Source organism: Strix uralensis, chromosome 35, assembly GCF_047716275.1.
Source record: "Strix uralensis isolate ZFMK-TIS-50842 chromosome 35, bStrUra1, whole genome shotgun sequence".
Classification (NCBI taxonomy): Eukaryota; Metazoa; Chordata; class Aves; order Strigiformes; family Strigidae; genus Strix; species Strix uralensis.
The window spans coordinates 1,456,910-1,471,037 of record NC_134006.1 but is presented as its reverse complement, the minus strand read 5'-3'; the positions used below and the strand labels follow the sequence as shown (position 1 = coordinate 1,471,037).

General features: G+C 64.5%; 3 protein-coding genes across 7 annotated transcripts in view; 2 read left to right on the top strand and 1 right to left on the bottom strand.

Moving 5' to 3' along the window:
• LOC141936958 (class I histocompatibility antigen, F10 alpha chain-like) overlaps positions 1 to 5,427 on the top strand; it is a 34,221-nt gene extending 28,794 nt beyond the window's left edge. For both annotated transcript variants that reach the window (XM_074854382.1, XM_074854388.1), the window contains exon 8: positions 5,194 to 5,427. In XM_074854382.1, coding sequence (XP_074710483.1) covers positions 5,194 to 5,207 — 14 coding nt within the window. In that variant the 3' untranslated portion in view covers positions 5,208 to 5,427. The remainder of the gene's footprint in view (positions 1 to 5,193) is intronic.
• LOC141936974 (class I histocompatibility antigen, F10 alpha chain-like) lies at positions 121 to 5,427 on the top strand. Of its 2 annotated transcripts, XM_074854414.1 has the most exons (7): positions 121 to 222; positions 666 to 935; positions 1,610 to 1,888; positions 1,965 to 2,237; positions 2,320 to 2,421; positions 2,576 to 2,608; positions 5,194 to 5,427. In XM_074854414.1, exons 1-7 carry the CDS (start codon positions 159 to 161, stop codon positions 5,205 to 5,207), a joined length of 1,035 nt encoding a protein of 344 aa, XP_074710515.1. In that variant the 5' UTR covers positions 121 to 158; the 3' UTR covers positions 5,208 to 5,427. The 2 variants fall into 2 exon arrangements, with proteins under 2 accessions (XP_074710515.1, XP_074710514.1); XM_074854413.1 differs by lacking the exon at positions 666 to 935 and having other exon boundaries at positions 144 to 222.
• A 1,996-nt stretch (positions 5,428 to 7,423) lies between these two features.
• On the bottom strand, positions 7,424 to 14,051 carry LOC141936953 (antigen peptide transporter 1-like). 3 transcript variants are annotated; one of them, XM_074854364.1, is made up of 10 exons: positions 13,614 to 14,051; positions 12,674 to 12,776; positions 12,248 to 12,584; positions 11,742 to 11,939; positions 10,641 to 10,769; positions 10,018 to 10,203; positions 9,456 to 9,629; positions 8,677 to 8,836; positions 8,471 to 8,607; positions 7,424 to 7,996 (listed from the first exon to the last, which is right to left on the bottom strand). In XM_074854364.1, the coding sequence occupies exons 1-10, from the start codon at positions 13,708 to 13,710 to the stop codon at positions 7,589 to 7,591; spliced, it is 1,929 nt and encodes a 642-aa protein (XP_074710465.1). In that variant the 5' UTR covers positions 13,711 to 14,051; the 3' UTR covers positions 7,424 to 7,588. The 3 variants fall into 3 exon arrangements, with proteins under 3 accessions (XP_074710465.1, XP_074710466.1, XP_074710467.1); XM_074854365.1 differs by lacking the exon at positions 9,456 to 9,629; XM_074854366.1 differs by lacking the exons at positions 12,248 to 12,584; positions 12,674 to 12,776; positions 13,614 to 14,051 and having other exon boundaries at positions 10,641 to 10,795; positions 11,742 to 12,226.
• Between the last annotated feature and the right edge of the window lie 77 nt (positions 14,052 to 14,128).

Sequence of the window (14,128 nt, the reverse complement as noted above, 5' to 3'; positions counted from 1 at the left end):
CCGCGCTGCCTCCGGCGCTTTCGCTTTCGCTTCTCAACCTGCACAGACGGGATCTGCCCGGCGCCCGGTGACGTCAGAGGATACTCGGGCTGCCATTGGCTGTCGGGATTGTTGTGGGCTGGGCTTGTGGCGTGACCGGAGGGGAGCAGAGCAGCGCGATGGGTCCGGGCCGGGCGCTGGGTGTGGGGCTGCTGCTGGGGGTCCTGGGCGGGGCGGCGAGCGGTGAGCGGGGACCCGGGAGCCCCCCGGGCACCGGGACCCCCTGGACCCCCCTGTTCTTGGCACTGGGACCCCCCTGAACACCCCCATCCCCGGGCACCGGGACGCACCTCGGACCTCCACCGGCACCCCCGTGCCCCGACCCCCTTCCTTGGCACCGGGACCCTCCCTGCACCCCTCTTCCCGGGCACCCCAGGTCTCCCGCCCCCCAGGACCCCCCTTTTCCTTGACACCGGGACACCCCGGGCTCCTCTTCCCGGGAACCAGGACCCCGCTCAGGACACCCCTCGCTCCCCCCATCCTCCCCAGTCCCATCCTTCCCCGGTGCCCCTGACGCTGCCCCTTCCTCCGCCCCTGCTCCCCTGGGACCCCCCGCCTCGCTGCCCACCCCTGGGCCCCCTCACCCCTGACCCCCCCACCCCTCGCCACCCCCCGTGTCCCCGCAGGGCCCCACTCCCTGCGCTACTTCCATGTTGGGGTGTCGGAGCCCAGCCCGGGGGTGCCCGAGTTCGTGTCCGTGGGGTACGTGGACGGGAACCTCATCGCCCGCTACGACAGCGAGATGAGGAGGACGGTGCCCCGGGCGGACTGGATGGAGAAAAACCTGGATGGGGATCACTGGGACACCCAGACCAAGATCGGACAGAGGAACCAGCAGACATATCGCGTGAGCCTGGACACAGTGCGGGCTGGGACGGGCTCCGTGGGGCAAGAGAGCTCCCCCCAACCCCTCCCAGATCCTGCCCTGCCCCACGCTGCTGCTCCGGCTTGTGCCAGCCCTTCCCTGCCCAGTGTCATTGTCACGGGGCTCCCAGCCACCCTGTGCCCCAGCCCGGGGCGTCCCGGCTGCCCTGTCCCACCCCACAGTGCTGGGGATCCCCTGTCCCAGATCCAGGGGGGTTCTGGCCACCCCAGCCCAGCGCATCCCCCGCCCCACAGTGCCCAGGACCCCAGCCCAGGTCTGGCCGCTGCATCACAGCCCCTTGCCTGCCCCACGGCAGTCGAGACCCCCAGAACCAGAGGGGCCCCCACCCCCAGTGTCCCAGCCCTTCACCCTCCCAGTGGTGCTCAGGCCCTCATCCCATCCCATCTCCTGGTCCCCCCTCAGGGCATTTGTGACCCCATCCCAGCCCCTTGTTGTCTGTGGGTGCCATGGGGGTGGGTGCCAGCCCCCCCCAACTCTGGATGCAGGGGGGCTGTGCAACGGCTTGACATAACACCCCAAGGGCTGTGGGCCCTGGGCAGGACGGGGGCAGCTCTGGTGCCGGTGTCCGATCTCCCCAAAGCCTCATGCAGGGCTGGAGTGGGGGGTGCTGCCGGGGGCTCTGTGCCCCACTGCAGGCCCAGAGCTGCCCCAGCCCCTCAGCCCCGTCTCCGGGTTGTGTTTCAGGGGGTCAAACACGGCAGCGCCTGCTCGGCTGTGACATCCTGGAGGAAGGGACATTTATCGGGGGGTTTTATCAGCATGCGTATGATGGCCAGGACTTCATCGCCTTCGACATGGACACGATGACGTTCACCGCGGCGGACACGGCGGCGCAAATCACCAAGAGGGAGTGGGAGGCGGATGGGATGGAAGCTGAGAGGCAGAAGCACTACCTGGAGAACACCTGCGTGGAGTGGCTGAAGAAGTATGTGAGCTACGGGCGGGCGGTGCTGGAGAGGAAAGGTGAGGGCGAGCCGGGGAGCCGGGGAGCGGGTGCTGTGGGGGCGTGTGCCGGCCCTCACCCGCACCCCCTCCCCAGAGCCCCCCACGGTGCGAGTGTCGGGGAAGGAGGCCGACGGGCTCCTGACCTTGTACTGCCGCGCTTACGGCTTCTACCCGCGGCCCATCGCCGTCAGCTGGCTGAAGGGCGGCGAGGTCAGGGACCAGGAGACGGAGCGGGGCAGCGTCGCGCCCAACAGCGACGGCACCTACTACACCTGGGCCTCCATCGAGGCCCGCCCGGAGGAGAAGGACGAGTACCGGTGCCGCGTGGAGCACGCCAGCCTGCCCGAGCCCGGGCTCTTCGCGTGGGGTGAGCCCGGTGGCCTTGGGCACGGGGAGCGGTGGGCTGGGCTGGTTGCCCTCCCCCTCCTCATGGCCCTGCTCTCCCCCAGAGCCGGAGTCCAACCTGTTGGCCATCGTGCTGGGGGTGGTCATTGCCGTCGTGGCTGTCATCACCATCATCGCCGGATTGGCCGTATGGAAGAGCAAGTCAGGTAAAGCGCTGGGGCCAGCGAGGCAGAGGGGTGCGGGAGGAAGGCAGGACCTGGGGGGCCGGGAGGGGCTGCGGGCAGGAGCCGCTGCACTCTGGGGAGCCCCCGAGCCTGGTGGGGAAGTGCGGTGGATGCTGACGCCTCTTTCTCTCTGCAGGGAAGAAGAACAAGGACTACAACATGGCGCCAAGTGAGTACCCGCGGCAGGTCTGGCTCCAGCCGCTGCCCAGTGCTGGGGCTGTCTCGTGGCTCTGGTTTCACAGAATCACAGAATCACATAATTATTCAGGTTGGAAAAGACCCTTGGGATTGTGTCCAACACTCAGCCCGACTCTACAATGTTCTCCCCTACCCCACATCCCCAACATCTCATCCAAACGACCCTTAAACACACCCAGGGATGGTGACCCCCTCCCTGGGCAGCCTATTCCACTCTCTGACCACTCTGTCGGGGAAATATTTTTCCCTTCTGTCCAGCCTGACCCTGCCCTGTTGCAGTTTAAAGCCATTCCCTCTCGTTCTGTCACTAATTCCCTGGGAGCAGAGACCAGCACCAACCTCTCCACAACGTCGTTTCAGGGAGCTGCAGAGAGTGATGAGGTCTCCCCTCCCCTTCTCCTCCTCACACTGAACAGCCCCAGCTCCTTCCATCGCTCCTCACAGGATTTATTCTCCAGCCCCTTCCCCAGCTCGTTGCCCTCCTCTGCCCTCGCTCCAGCACCTTGAGATCTCCCTGGGATTGAGGTGCCCAAACCTGGACACAACCCTCCAGGTGTGGCCTCACCAGTGCTGAGCACAGGGGGACTGTCACCTCCCTACTGCTGCTGGCCACACTAGTGCTGATACAAGCCAGGATGCCATTAGCCTTCTTGGCCACCTGGGCACACTGCTGGCTCCTGTTCAGCTGTTTGTCAATGAGAACCCCCAGACCCTTCTCTTCCAGACAGCTCCAGCCACTCCTCCCCAAGCCTGTAGCCACGCAGGGGGTTGTTGTGGCCCAAGGGCAGGACCTGGCACTTGCCCTTGTTGAAGCTCATCCTGTTGATGTTGGCCACCGATCCAACCCATCCAGGTCTCTCTGCAGACCCTCCCTGTCCTCATGCAGGTTGACTCTCTCACTTCACTTGGTGTCATCTGTGACCTTACTGATGATACACTCTGTGTCCTTATCGAGATCATCAATAAAGGTGTTGAACAGAAATGGTCCCAACACTGAGCCCTGAGGAACACCACTTGTGACCGGCCACCAGCTGGATTTAGCTCCACTGACCACCACTCTCTGGGACCGTCCATCCAGCCAGTGCTTGACCCAGCAGACCGTTCGCTCATCCAGGCCATGGGCAGACAGTGTTTCTATGAGAATCCTATGGGGAACTGTGTCGAATGCTTTTTGAAAATGCAGGTAGACAATATCCACAGTGTTTCCCTCATCCAATACTCAGGTCATCTTGTCATAGAAGGAGATCAGGTTTGTCAGGCAGGACCTGCCTTTCATAAACCCACTGACTAGGCCTGATCCCCTGGTTGTCCATTATGTGACTTTCAATGGCACCCGAGATGACCTGCTCCATGACCTTCCCTGGCACCGAGGTCACACTGACAGCTCTATAGTTTCCTGGATCCTCCTTCCTGCCTCTCTTGTAGATTGGTGTCACATTTGCCACCCTCCAGTCCAATGGGACCTCCCCAGTCAGCCATGACTTCAGGTAAATCATGGACAGCGGCTTGGCGAGCACATCTGCCAACTCCCTCAGCACCCTTGGGTGTAACCCATCCGGTCCCACAGACTTGTGTGCAGCCAAGTGGTGCAGCAGGTCTCTGACCATCTCCTCTTCAACTGTGCAGACCTCAGTCTGCTTCCCCTCCCCATCTCCCAGCTCACGAGGCTGGGTGTCCAGGGAACAGACAGTTCCAGGGCTAAAGACTGAGGCAAAGTAGGTGTTGAGCTCCTCAGCCTTTTCCTCATCCTTAGTTACCATGTTTTCCTCTGCATCCAGTAGGGGAGGGAGATTTTCCCTAATCCTCCTTTTGCTGTTAATCAATTTATAGAAACATTTTTTATTATCCTTAACAGCTGTAGCCAAGTTGAGCTGTAGCTGCGCTTTGGCTCTCCTAACGCTCTCCCTGCATAACTTCACTACATCTTTATAGTCTTCATGAGAGGCCTTGCCCCTCTTCCAAAGGTCACAGATTCTCCTTTTGTTCCGGAGATGCAGCCAAAGGTCCCTGTTTAGCCAGGCCGGTCTCCTTCCCCGCCTGCTCGTTATCCGGCACACGGGAACAGCCCGCTCCTGTGCCTTTAAGACTTCGCTCTTGAAGGATGTCCAGCCTTCCTGGACTCCCATACCCTTCAGGGCAGCCTCCCAAGGCATTTTGTCAATCAGCCTTTTGAACAGGTCAAAGTCTGCCCTGCGGAAGTCCAAGGTGGCAGTTTTACTGACCCCTCTCATTGTTTCTCCTCAATCACCTCATGATCACTGCACCCCAGACGGCCTCCAACCTTTACCTCCCCCACAAGCTCTTCCCTGTTCACAGGAAGCAGGTCCAGGAGGGCACCTTCCCTGGCCTGGCTCTGCTTTCTGGCCGCTGCTGGCATTTCCCACCGCCCTGTCCCCCCTGTGCCGCCCCTCTTCAAAGCCCCATAGCAGGGACATGTGGGAGACGTCATGTCTCCCCTCTGTTGCTGGTGGCACCATCGGCAATACCCCCAGAGCAGTAGGTTGGGGACAGGGAGGTGGCCCTGGGTGACACCGTCTCTTCCTCTGGTCCCCGCAGTGATTAACGCCTGACCGCTCGAGGAGGGGCCGACGCGTGGCTGGATGCGGCCCCTGCCCTCTCACCGGCTGGACGCAGAGAGAGGACGCGGCTGCAGCGGTGGCTCTTCTGGCTGGTGAACTTGCTGCTTGCTGATACTTTTAAATTCAGGCAGTGCAGTTGTTACGAATGTTATTTATTTTGTGGTTTAATCGTTGAAGTTCTTCAATTTAAAATTCTTTAGTCTTTTTTTAATCCTATGTGCTGATACTGAGTTGCTGATAATCAGGCACAGCTGTTATTAACGATGTGCCTTAATTTGTGGTTGCAACCGATTCCCGCTCCATGTGCACATGTCCTGTGTCCTGGTTTTGGCCAGGATAGAGTTAACTTTCCCTGGGCTGAGAGGGAGCACAGCCGAGGGCCGGGTCCGGGTGGATCACTGGAGCATTCCGTGTCATGTGGCCTCACGCTCAGTATCCAGGCGGACGCTGCTCTCTCTCTCCCCGTTTTGGTTTCCAGGTCGCTGTGGTGGGATTTTCTGGTGCGGTCAGGTCGCTGCGGGGGGGGCGGGGGGGCTGCGTAGCTCTTGCTGCGCTCGGTAAGACACTGCTGCATTTTACCCGTTTTGGACCTAGTATTGCTACTGTTGGTTTTGCTACTATTCAACCTACGAGCTTCTTCTTTTGTCTCTCCCCTATTTCACCATGGAGGGGTGAGGGGAAGTAAACAGCTGCCCACGTGGTTATTGGCTACCAGCTGAGTTCAAACCACAACATCCTGGCACACAATAATGCTTGTCCCCCCCCTCCGTGGGGCTGTGCCTCCTCTCCCAGTGCCTGGGCCGCTCTCGCAGCCTCAGGTCGAGCCTGGGCTGGTTTTGGCTGGGATAGAGTTGATTTTCTTGCTGGCGGCCCAGCAGGGCGCGGTGTTGGGGGTGTGTGACCCCGGCGGCGTTGGTAACGCAGCGATGGGTCTGAACAGCATTGGCACAGCGTCAAGGCCATCTCCGTTTGTCACTCGGCCGCCCCGGTGAAGAGATGGGGGTTGTGCAGGAGGTAGGGAGGGGCCCCAACCAGGCAGACGACCCAACCTGCCCAGAGAGATCCCAGGCCCCATCAGATTGTACTCGATGAGAAAAAGGCAAAAGAGAGGGTTGAGTGGGACCGGCTCTTCCTCAGGCCCTGGCTGGGTGTCGCTGTCCCTGGGCTGAGGTGGTGTTGTGAGGCTCTCAAGAGTAACAGATAATAACTAAATGATAATTAATTTTACAACAACCACTTGGCGCTCCAGCCATCATTCAGAAAGGGCAGATCCCAATGTCCGTGAGAGGAAAGAACTATCCCTGCACAGACTCCTCGGATTTATCGACAGTCCCAAGTGCAGGAGGGTGGTGACTGTGCCCAGTCCTGGCAACGCAGCCTGGGCGAGAGAGACGCGGGCTCCTCTCCGGGTGAGGAGGGGTTTGGGGTGCGGTGGCCGGAGTTGGGTAATGGATGCTCCAAGCGGGACGAGGGGTCCTGCCCCCGGCTGGGCTGAGGAAAGGGACAAACAGATGCGACAGCTTCGAGAGGGACCGACTGTCCTTCACTGACTCAGTTTGCTCAAAGTTCCCGTCCAACCGGGCTCGGACACTCCCAGTGAGGGCGTCTCCTCAACATCTTGTTGAGGGTGGCCAGTGCCCTGCGGGGGTGGCTACAGTGCTGGTGGCAGAGGTGAAGCCCCCCCGGGCCGCTGTGTTCTGGCAGCAGGACCTCGCTCCTTGGGTAGAGCCCCATCGCGGAGATGGCCAAGAGCCAGGCCCCTGGAGAGCATCAACGCGAGGAGCAAGTAGAGCAGGCGGCCAAAATGGGAGCGGTTCAGGTAGTCCTGGGCTGGGAACGTCGCTGGGAGCTGGTCACAGCTCGGGGGGCCCGTGGGAGAGACACAACGTACGGGTGGGCTCGTGAGGGAGGGGTGGACCCGGCCTGACCACTGCAGCCACCGCACACGTTCTTCTCCCGCGGCAATGATGCGCCGGGATGGAGCGCGGGAGCCTCTGGGCTATGAAGGACGGTGGCTGCGACCTCACGAGGGGGAGGCAGCAGATTAATTACCCCCGCCGGCTCCTCGCTGAACCAATTCTGCTTTATTTGGTACAAATTTCTGTCCCAATGGGGCCACAGGTTCACCCCCAACCCCCCAATGCTGCCCCCATCCCTGCAACCCCTTTCCCCCCGCACCGCTCTGGTGTTCCCCGACACATCCTGGGTACAAACAGAAGGATTTATTTCAAACTCTGTGTCCTGTGGCCAGCCCTGCCGGTCACCGGCCCCGCGTGCACCTCCTGGCACCTGGTGTCACCCGGTGTCACTGTCCCGGGGCAGGGACATGGCAGCGTGCCCAGCCTGGCACCCACACTCCCCCCTCACAGCTCTCACAGTCCCTTGTCACAGCTTTTGCTGTCCCCACCCCTGCTCTCGCTGTCCCCACCCCTGTTCCTCGTGTCCCTCTTGCAGCTTCCAGTGTCCCCATCCCTGATCCTGGTGGCCACATCCCATGTCTCAGTGTCCCCATCCATGTTCTCACTGTCCCCATCCCTCGGTGTCCCCAGCTCCTGCTGTCCCTCCCCCTCATTCCCCACTGTCCCTCGTTGTCCCCCGCCCTGCAGCAGGCGCCAGTAGCGGCTGCCGGGGCGCAGGAGCTCCCCGGGGGACTCCAGCTCGTGCAGTCGCCCCCCCTCCAGCACGGCCACCCTCTGTGCCCGTGTGGCCAGGGCCACCTGCCCCGTCACCAGCAGCACCGCGCGTCCAGCCCCGCTGGCTCCAAAGATCTCCTGCTCCACCTGGGGAGGGTGACAGCATCAGTGGGGACCCCCCGGGTGTGGGGACATGGGGGATGTGGGGCCCAAGGACACAGGGGACATGGGGACAAGGGACTGAGGGGACATGGAGAGCTGGCACCCAGGGGATGTGGGGACAAGGGACACAGGGGACACAGGGATTGGGGAACAAGGGGACACAGGGGCAGGGACACGGGGGGACATGGGGATTGGGGAACAAGGGGACACAGGGGACATGGGGACAAGGGATGCCAGGGACAGGGGGATGAGGGACCCAGCGGACACCAGGACTGGGGACAAAGGGAACATGGTGACCAAGGACTCATGGGACACTGGAAGAGGGGACAAGGGGCACAACCTCCCCAGGACCAGGGGGCTGCTGGGAGACAGACCCAGGCAACAGCAGGACTGGGGGCCAAGGGAACCCAGGGACCCCTGAGACATGGGGACAGAGGGCACACGGGTGTCCCCTCCCACCTGCAGCTGGCTGTCGGCGTCCAGGGCGCTGGTGGGCTCATCGAGGACGAGGACACGGGGGTCCCTCACCAGGGCACGAGCGATGGCCACCCCCTGCCGCTGTCCCCCGGAGAGCTGCACCCCCAGCTCGCCCACCTCTGCACAAGACAGGGGTTAGTGTGGGGACATGGGGACACGGGGATGGTGAGGGGAGGGGCACCTCCTACCTGTGTCATAGCCCTGGGGCAGGTGGGTGACAAAGGCGTGAGCACCCGCCCGGCGGGCTGCCACTGTCACCTGCGCCCGGCTCCAGGTCCCCGGCCCGTAGGCGATGTTGGCGTGGAGCGAGCGGGAGAAGACCACAGGCTCCTGGGGGACAGCGGCCACCTGTGGCGGAAGGGACAGATGGGGACATGGCGGGGATGGCTGGGGACACGGTGGGGACGTGGCTGTGACATGGCAGAGGAGTGGCAGGGATGGCTGGGGACTTGGCGGGGAGGTGGCAGGGGACAATGCAAGGACATGGGGATGTGGGAGGGGATATGGCAGGGACAGGGCAGGGGACACTGCCTGCACGTGGTGGGGACAGGGCAGGGGACATGGTGGGGACATGGAGGGGACAGCTGGGGACACTGCAGGGGGCACAGCAGGGACAGCTGGGGCATGGTGGGAATGGGTGGAGACATGGTGGGGACACAGCGGGGACATGGTGGGGATGGCTGGGGACATGTTGGCGACATGGGACATATCGGGGATGGCCGGGGACATGGCTGAGGATGCAGTGGGGTCATATGGGGACAAAGCAGGGATGCACTGGGGACATGGGGGGGATGTCTGGGGACATGGCGGGGGATGTGGTGGGGACATGGTGGGGACACGGCCTGGACGTGGCAGAGATGTCTGGTGACACGGGGTGGTGGCGGTGCCTTGGTGGGGACAGCTGGTGACACGGGGGCAGCAGTGGGGACCTGTTGGGGACATCGCGTGACCGGGGCAGTGGTGGCACCTGGCAGCGCAGGTTCCGGTGCTGGTAGGCAGGGAGGGGGTGACCGTCCAGCAGCACCCGCCCGGCCCCCGGCGGGCGCAGGCGCAGCACCAGGGACACCAGGGTGCTCTTCCCTGCCCCTGGGGGGGCCACCACCGCCAGCACCTCCCCGGGGTGCAGCTCCAGGGACACGCCCTGGGGGGGACAGAGGTGACACCCCCGTGACCCCTCCCTCAGTGTCCCCGTGCCCTCCCCGTGACCTCCCTGACATGGCCCCACCCTGTCCCCATGGCCCCCAACATGGCCCCACACACTCCCCACCACCTCTGGGTCCCCATGTCCTTCCCCACCATGTCCCCATGTCCCCCCACTATGTCCTTGTGCCATCCCCACCACTTCTGGGTATCCATGCCCTCCCCACGAGGTCCCCATGTCCCCCCTCATGTCCCCCTACCATGTCCATGTACCCATGCCCTCCCCACCATGTCCCTGTATCCCCACGCCGTGTCCCCACGTCCCCATGCCTTCCCTACCGCGTCCCCCCATCACGTCCCCGTGTTCCCCGCCCTGTCCCTGTGCCCACCTTCAGGACGGGCTCTTGGTGCTCGGGGTAGGAGAACCAGACGTCCTCCAGCTGGAGGTGGCCCCGCACGACATCAGGTGCCAGCGTCCCCGCGGGTGTCACCTGCTCCTCCTGGCCCAGGAACTCAAAGATCTTCTCGGAGGAGCCCACGGCCTTGGTCATGTTGGGGTAGTAGCGCAGAAGGACCTGGGGACACAGAGGGGACATGGCAGGGAGGGTGTGGGGACATGGGGACACAGGGGACAGGGACAGGGATTCACCCAGGAGGGAATGGGGACATGGGGACATGGGGAATGGGTACGGGGACATGGAGACACAGGGGATGGGGATGTATCCAGAAGGACATGGGGACCTGGGGAATGGGCATGGGGACACCGCTGGGAGGGCGTGGGGACATGGAGGACATGGTGGGGGGACACGGGAGGGCACAGGGACATGGTGGGACCAGCATGGGGACGTGGCAGGGAGGATACAGGGACACAGCTGGGGACACAGGGACATGGAGAGAAAGGCACAGGGAGACAGGGACATGGCAGGGAGGGCGTGGGGACATGGGTGGCCATGGGGACACACTGGGACTGGCACGGGGACACGCGGAGAGGACGCTGGGGACATGGGCTCACCTCCACGGCCTCGGTGAACTGCATCTGGTAGATGAGGAAGGTGACGAGGTCCCCGGTGCTGATGGTCCCCAAGGCCACCAGCTGTCCCCCGTAGCAGAGGAGCCCCAACTTCAGGGCCAGCGCCGAGAACTGGGGACACCACAGGGAGGTCACCGCTGGGGGACACCAACAGGGGGGTGGCCCTGTCACCCTCCTCACCGTGGCCATCTCTCCAGAGGGACACCGAGGTCCCAGCCTTGCTCTGTCACCTCCCCCATGCCACCACACTCCCCCCATGTCCCAGAGATGTCACATCCCCCATGTCACTGAGCCCCTGTGCCTCACAGCCCCCGCGCTGTCCTGCCCCTGTGTCCTGATGTCCCCACCTCATCATGTCCCCCACCCCTGTGCCAACATGTTCCCATGTCCCCTAACCCCTGCATCACCACGTTCCCCCAGCTGCATGTCACCTCATCCCCGTGTCCCCCAGCCCCGTGCCACCATGTCCCTCTGCCACCCCATCCCCATGTCCCATCGCTCCCCCACCATCACATCCACCTGCCCCTGTGACACCGTGTCCCCATGTCCCCCAGCCCTGTGTCACCACGTCCCCATGTCCCTCATCCTTGTGCCATCGTGTTCCCCAGCCCACTGCCACCATGTCCCCATGTCCTGTCACCCCCACACCATCACATCCCCCAGCCCCATGTCACCCCATCCCCATGTCCCCGTGTCACCCTGTCTCCACATCTCATTTTTCCCACACCATGTCCCCCAGTCCCGTGCCAACATGTCCCCATGTCCCCTGTCCCCATGCCACCCCATCACTATGTCCCGTCACCCCCATGCCATAACGTCCCTCTGTCCCATGTCACCGTGTCCCCATGTCCCCAGCCGTGTGCCACCCCATCCCCATGTCCCCTGGCCCCATGCCACCATGTCCCTGTGCCACCCCATCCCCACATCCCATCACTCCCCCACCATCACGTGTCCCCAGCCCCATGCCATGTCCCCATGTCCTGTCACCCCCATGCCGTCATATGCCACAGCCCCGTGCCACCCCATCCCCATGTCCCCAGCCCCCCGCAGCCCCCCCGTCCCCGCGTCCCCGTGTCCGCAGACCCCGCTGGCCCAGAGGGTGCTGGCGTAGGTGGCCGCCTCCTTCGCCTCCAGCCGCTGGACGTCCCGCAGGCGCTGGTGGTACCGCTCGGCCGCCCCGGCCTCGTGGGCGAAGCTGCGGATGGTGGCCATGGCCTGGAAGGTCTCCACCGCCACCTTGGTGGCACCCGCCAGCGCCTCCTGCACCTGCCGTGACAGCCTCTGGGGACAGCGGTGTCACCTCAGGGCCGGCGGGGACAAAGAGGGGGGACAGGAGGAGCAGGGAGGGGACAAGTGGGCACATGAAGGAGATGGGGGGAGCAGGGAGGGGACAAGGAGGGCACAGGAGGACCAGGGAGAGGGCAAGTGTGCACATGGAGGGGATGGGGGGAGCAGGGAGGGGACAGGGAGGGGACAAGTGGGCACATGGAGGGGACAGGGGAGTAGGGAGGGGACAACGGGCACGTAGAAGGGACAGCGGACACGGGAAGGGGACAAGGGACCTGTGCCGTGTCCCCCACCCCCGGTACCTGCTGGATCCGGCCGATGCCCCGGGGCAGCAGCAAGAGCACAGGCAGTGACAGGAGGGTGACAAAGGCCAGGTGGGGGGACAACCAGGCCATGGTGACCAGGAGACAAAGGCCCCGCGCCAGGTACCACAGCAAGAGGCTGAGTGCCTCGGCCACCGCCGCGTGGGTGGCCTCCACGTCCCCCGTCACCCGCGCTGTCACTGCCCCGGCCCCCGTCACCTGCAGGGAGGTGACATCCCGGCGCAGGACGGCGGCGAAGACGCGGCGTTGGAGACGTCCCAAGGCCCGGCTCAACGTCCCCGTGTAGGTGACGTCGCAGGTGAATTCGGTGACGGCGCTGCGGGGGTGGCACCGGGGTGGCTCAGCCTGGGGGACGCGTGTGTGTCCCCCCCACCCCGCGGGACACCCCCGCTGCCACCGTCCTACCTGCTGAGCCCCAGCAGCGCCATGGGCCAGGCGGCCGCCACCTCGTCCTCGCTGGCCACCCAGTCGGTGACGCACCCTGTGAAGTAGGGGACGGCCACCTCCCCTGGGGGGGGCACGACACACACGGCGTCAGGGTCATGGGGCCCCCCCGCGTCCGTGTCACCCCCGACAGGGTGGGGGGACCCCGCGGTGGGACCCCGAGGGGCTGCTGATGCATCTGCTCCCCCTGACCCCGTCCCAATGGGTGCTGCCCCCCTAAACTGGGTGCTGCCCCCCCCCATAGCTCACAGTACCCTCCTTGGGTGCTGCACCCCAAAGTTATGTGCTGCACCCCCCACGCTGAGTGCTGCACCCCTCAAAGCTGGGTGCTGACCCCCCCGTAGCTCAGAGTATCCCCCCCTCTGGGTGCTGCCTCCCCAAAATTGGGTGCTGCCCCCCCCCCAAACTGCATCCTGACCCCCTCCAAGCTCAGAGCATCCCCCCTCCCCTGTGTGCTCCCCCCTGAAATCTGGGTGGTCTCCCCCCACCCAGCAAGCTCAGAGCATCCCCCCCAAAGGTGCAGCTCCCCCCCCAGCTCAGAGCATCCCCCCGGGTGCTCCCCGCTGCTCCCCCCCGAAATCTGGGTGCTCCCCCCCCTCAAACTTGGGTGCTCCCCCCTCTCCCAGCTTAGAGCATCCCCCCCCGAGGTGTTCTCCCCCAAAAAAGTTGGGTGCTCCTCCCCCAGCTCAGAACATCCTCCCCCCCCCTTGGGTGCTCCCCCCTCAAACTTGGGTGCTCCCCCCACCCCCAGCTCAGAGCATCCCCCCCCCGGCTGCTCCCACCCAAATCCGGGTGCTCCTCCCCCCACCCAAGCCGGGTGCTGCCCCCCCCATCTCAGAGCACCCCCCCGGCTGCTCCCCCCAATCTGGGGGTGTCCCCCCCCTCCAGCCCCCCCCGGTACCGAGGACCGAGGCCGCCATCAGCGCCGCCACCACCGCGCAGCGCCGGCGCTCGGGGCTCAGCAGGGCCAGGAGCCGGCGGGCGGGGGCCGCCCCCATCGTCCGGGCCGGGCCGGGCCCGGGACCCTCGTCACGGTCCGATCACGGTCCGCTCACGGTCCGGTCACGGTCCGGTCACAGTCTCGGTCCCTCCCGGCAGCCGCCGCCGTTTCTCGGAAAACGAAACCAGCGGGGCCGGGACCGGCGGCGGCTGCGCAGGGTCCAGCCCCGGGCACCGGGGGGGCACCGGGGGGGCACTGGGGGGTCCCTGCGGGTCCCGGGCACTAAAGGGGGTCCCCGGGGGTCCCCGCGCGCCGAGTCGCTGCTCAGGGGGGTCCCTGGGGGAGGGGGAAGGGCAGCGGGAGAGGGAGGGGCAGTTACCAACGCCGCCGGGGTCACACACCCCCAACACCGCGCCCTGCTGGGCCGCCAGCAAGAAAATCAACTCTATCCCAGCCAAAACCAGCCCAGGCTCGAC

Coding starts and splice junctions, on each gene's coding strand:
- LOC141936953 (XM_074854364.1), bottom strand. CDS start 13,710: ATGGGGGCGGCCCCCGCCCGCCGGCTCCTGGCCCTGCTGAGCCCCGAG. Junction 8,837..9,455: donor ACCGGAACCTGCGCTGCCAG/GTGCCACCACTG, acceptor CTTCCGCCACAG/GTGGCCGCTGTCCCCCAGGA. Junction 8,608..8,676: donor GCCCCAGGGCTATGACACAG/GTAGGAGGTGCC, acceptor TGTCTTGTGCAG/AGGTGGGCGAGCTGGGGGTG.
- LOC141936974 (XM_074854414.1), top strand. CDS start 159: ATGGGTCCGGGCCGGGCGCTGGGTGTGGGGCTGCTGCTGGGGGTCCTG. Junction 223..665: donor CCTGGGCGGGGCGGCGAGCG/GTGAGCGGGGAC, acceptor GTGTCCCCGCAG/GGCCCCACTCCCTGCGCTAC. Junction 1,889..1,964: donor GGCGGTGCTGGAGAGGAAAG/GTGAGGGCGAGC, acceptor CCCCCTCCCCAG/AGCCCCCCACGGTGCGAGTG.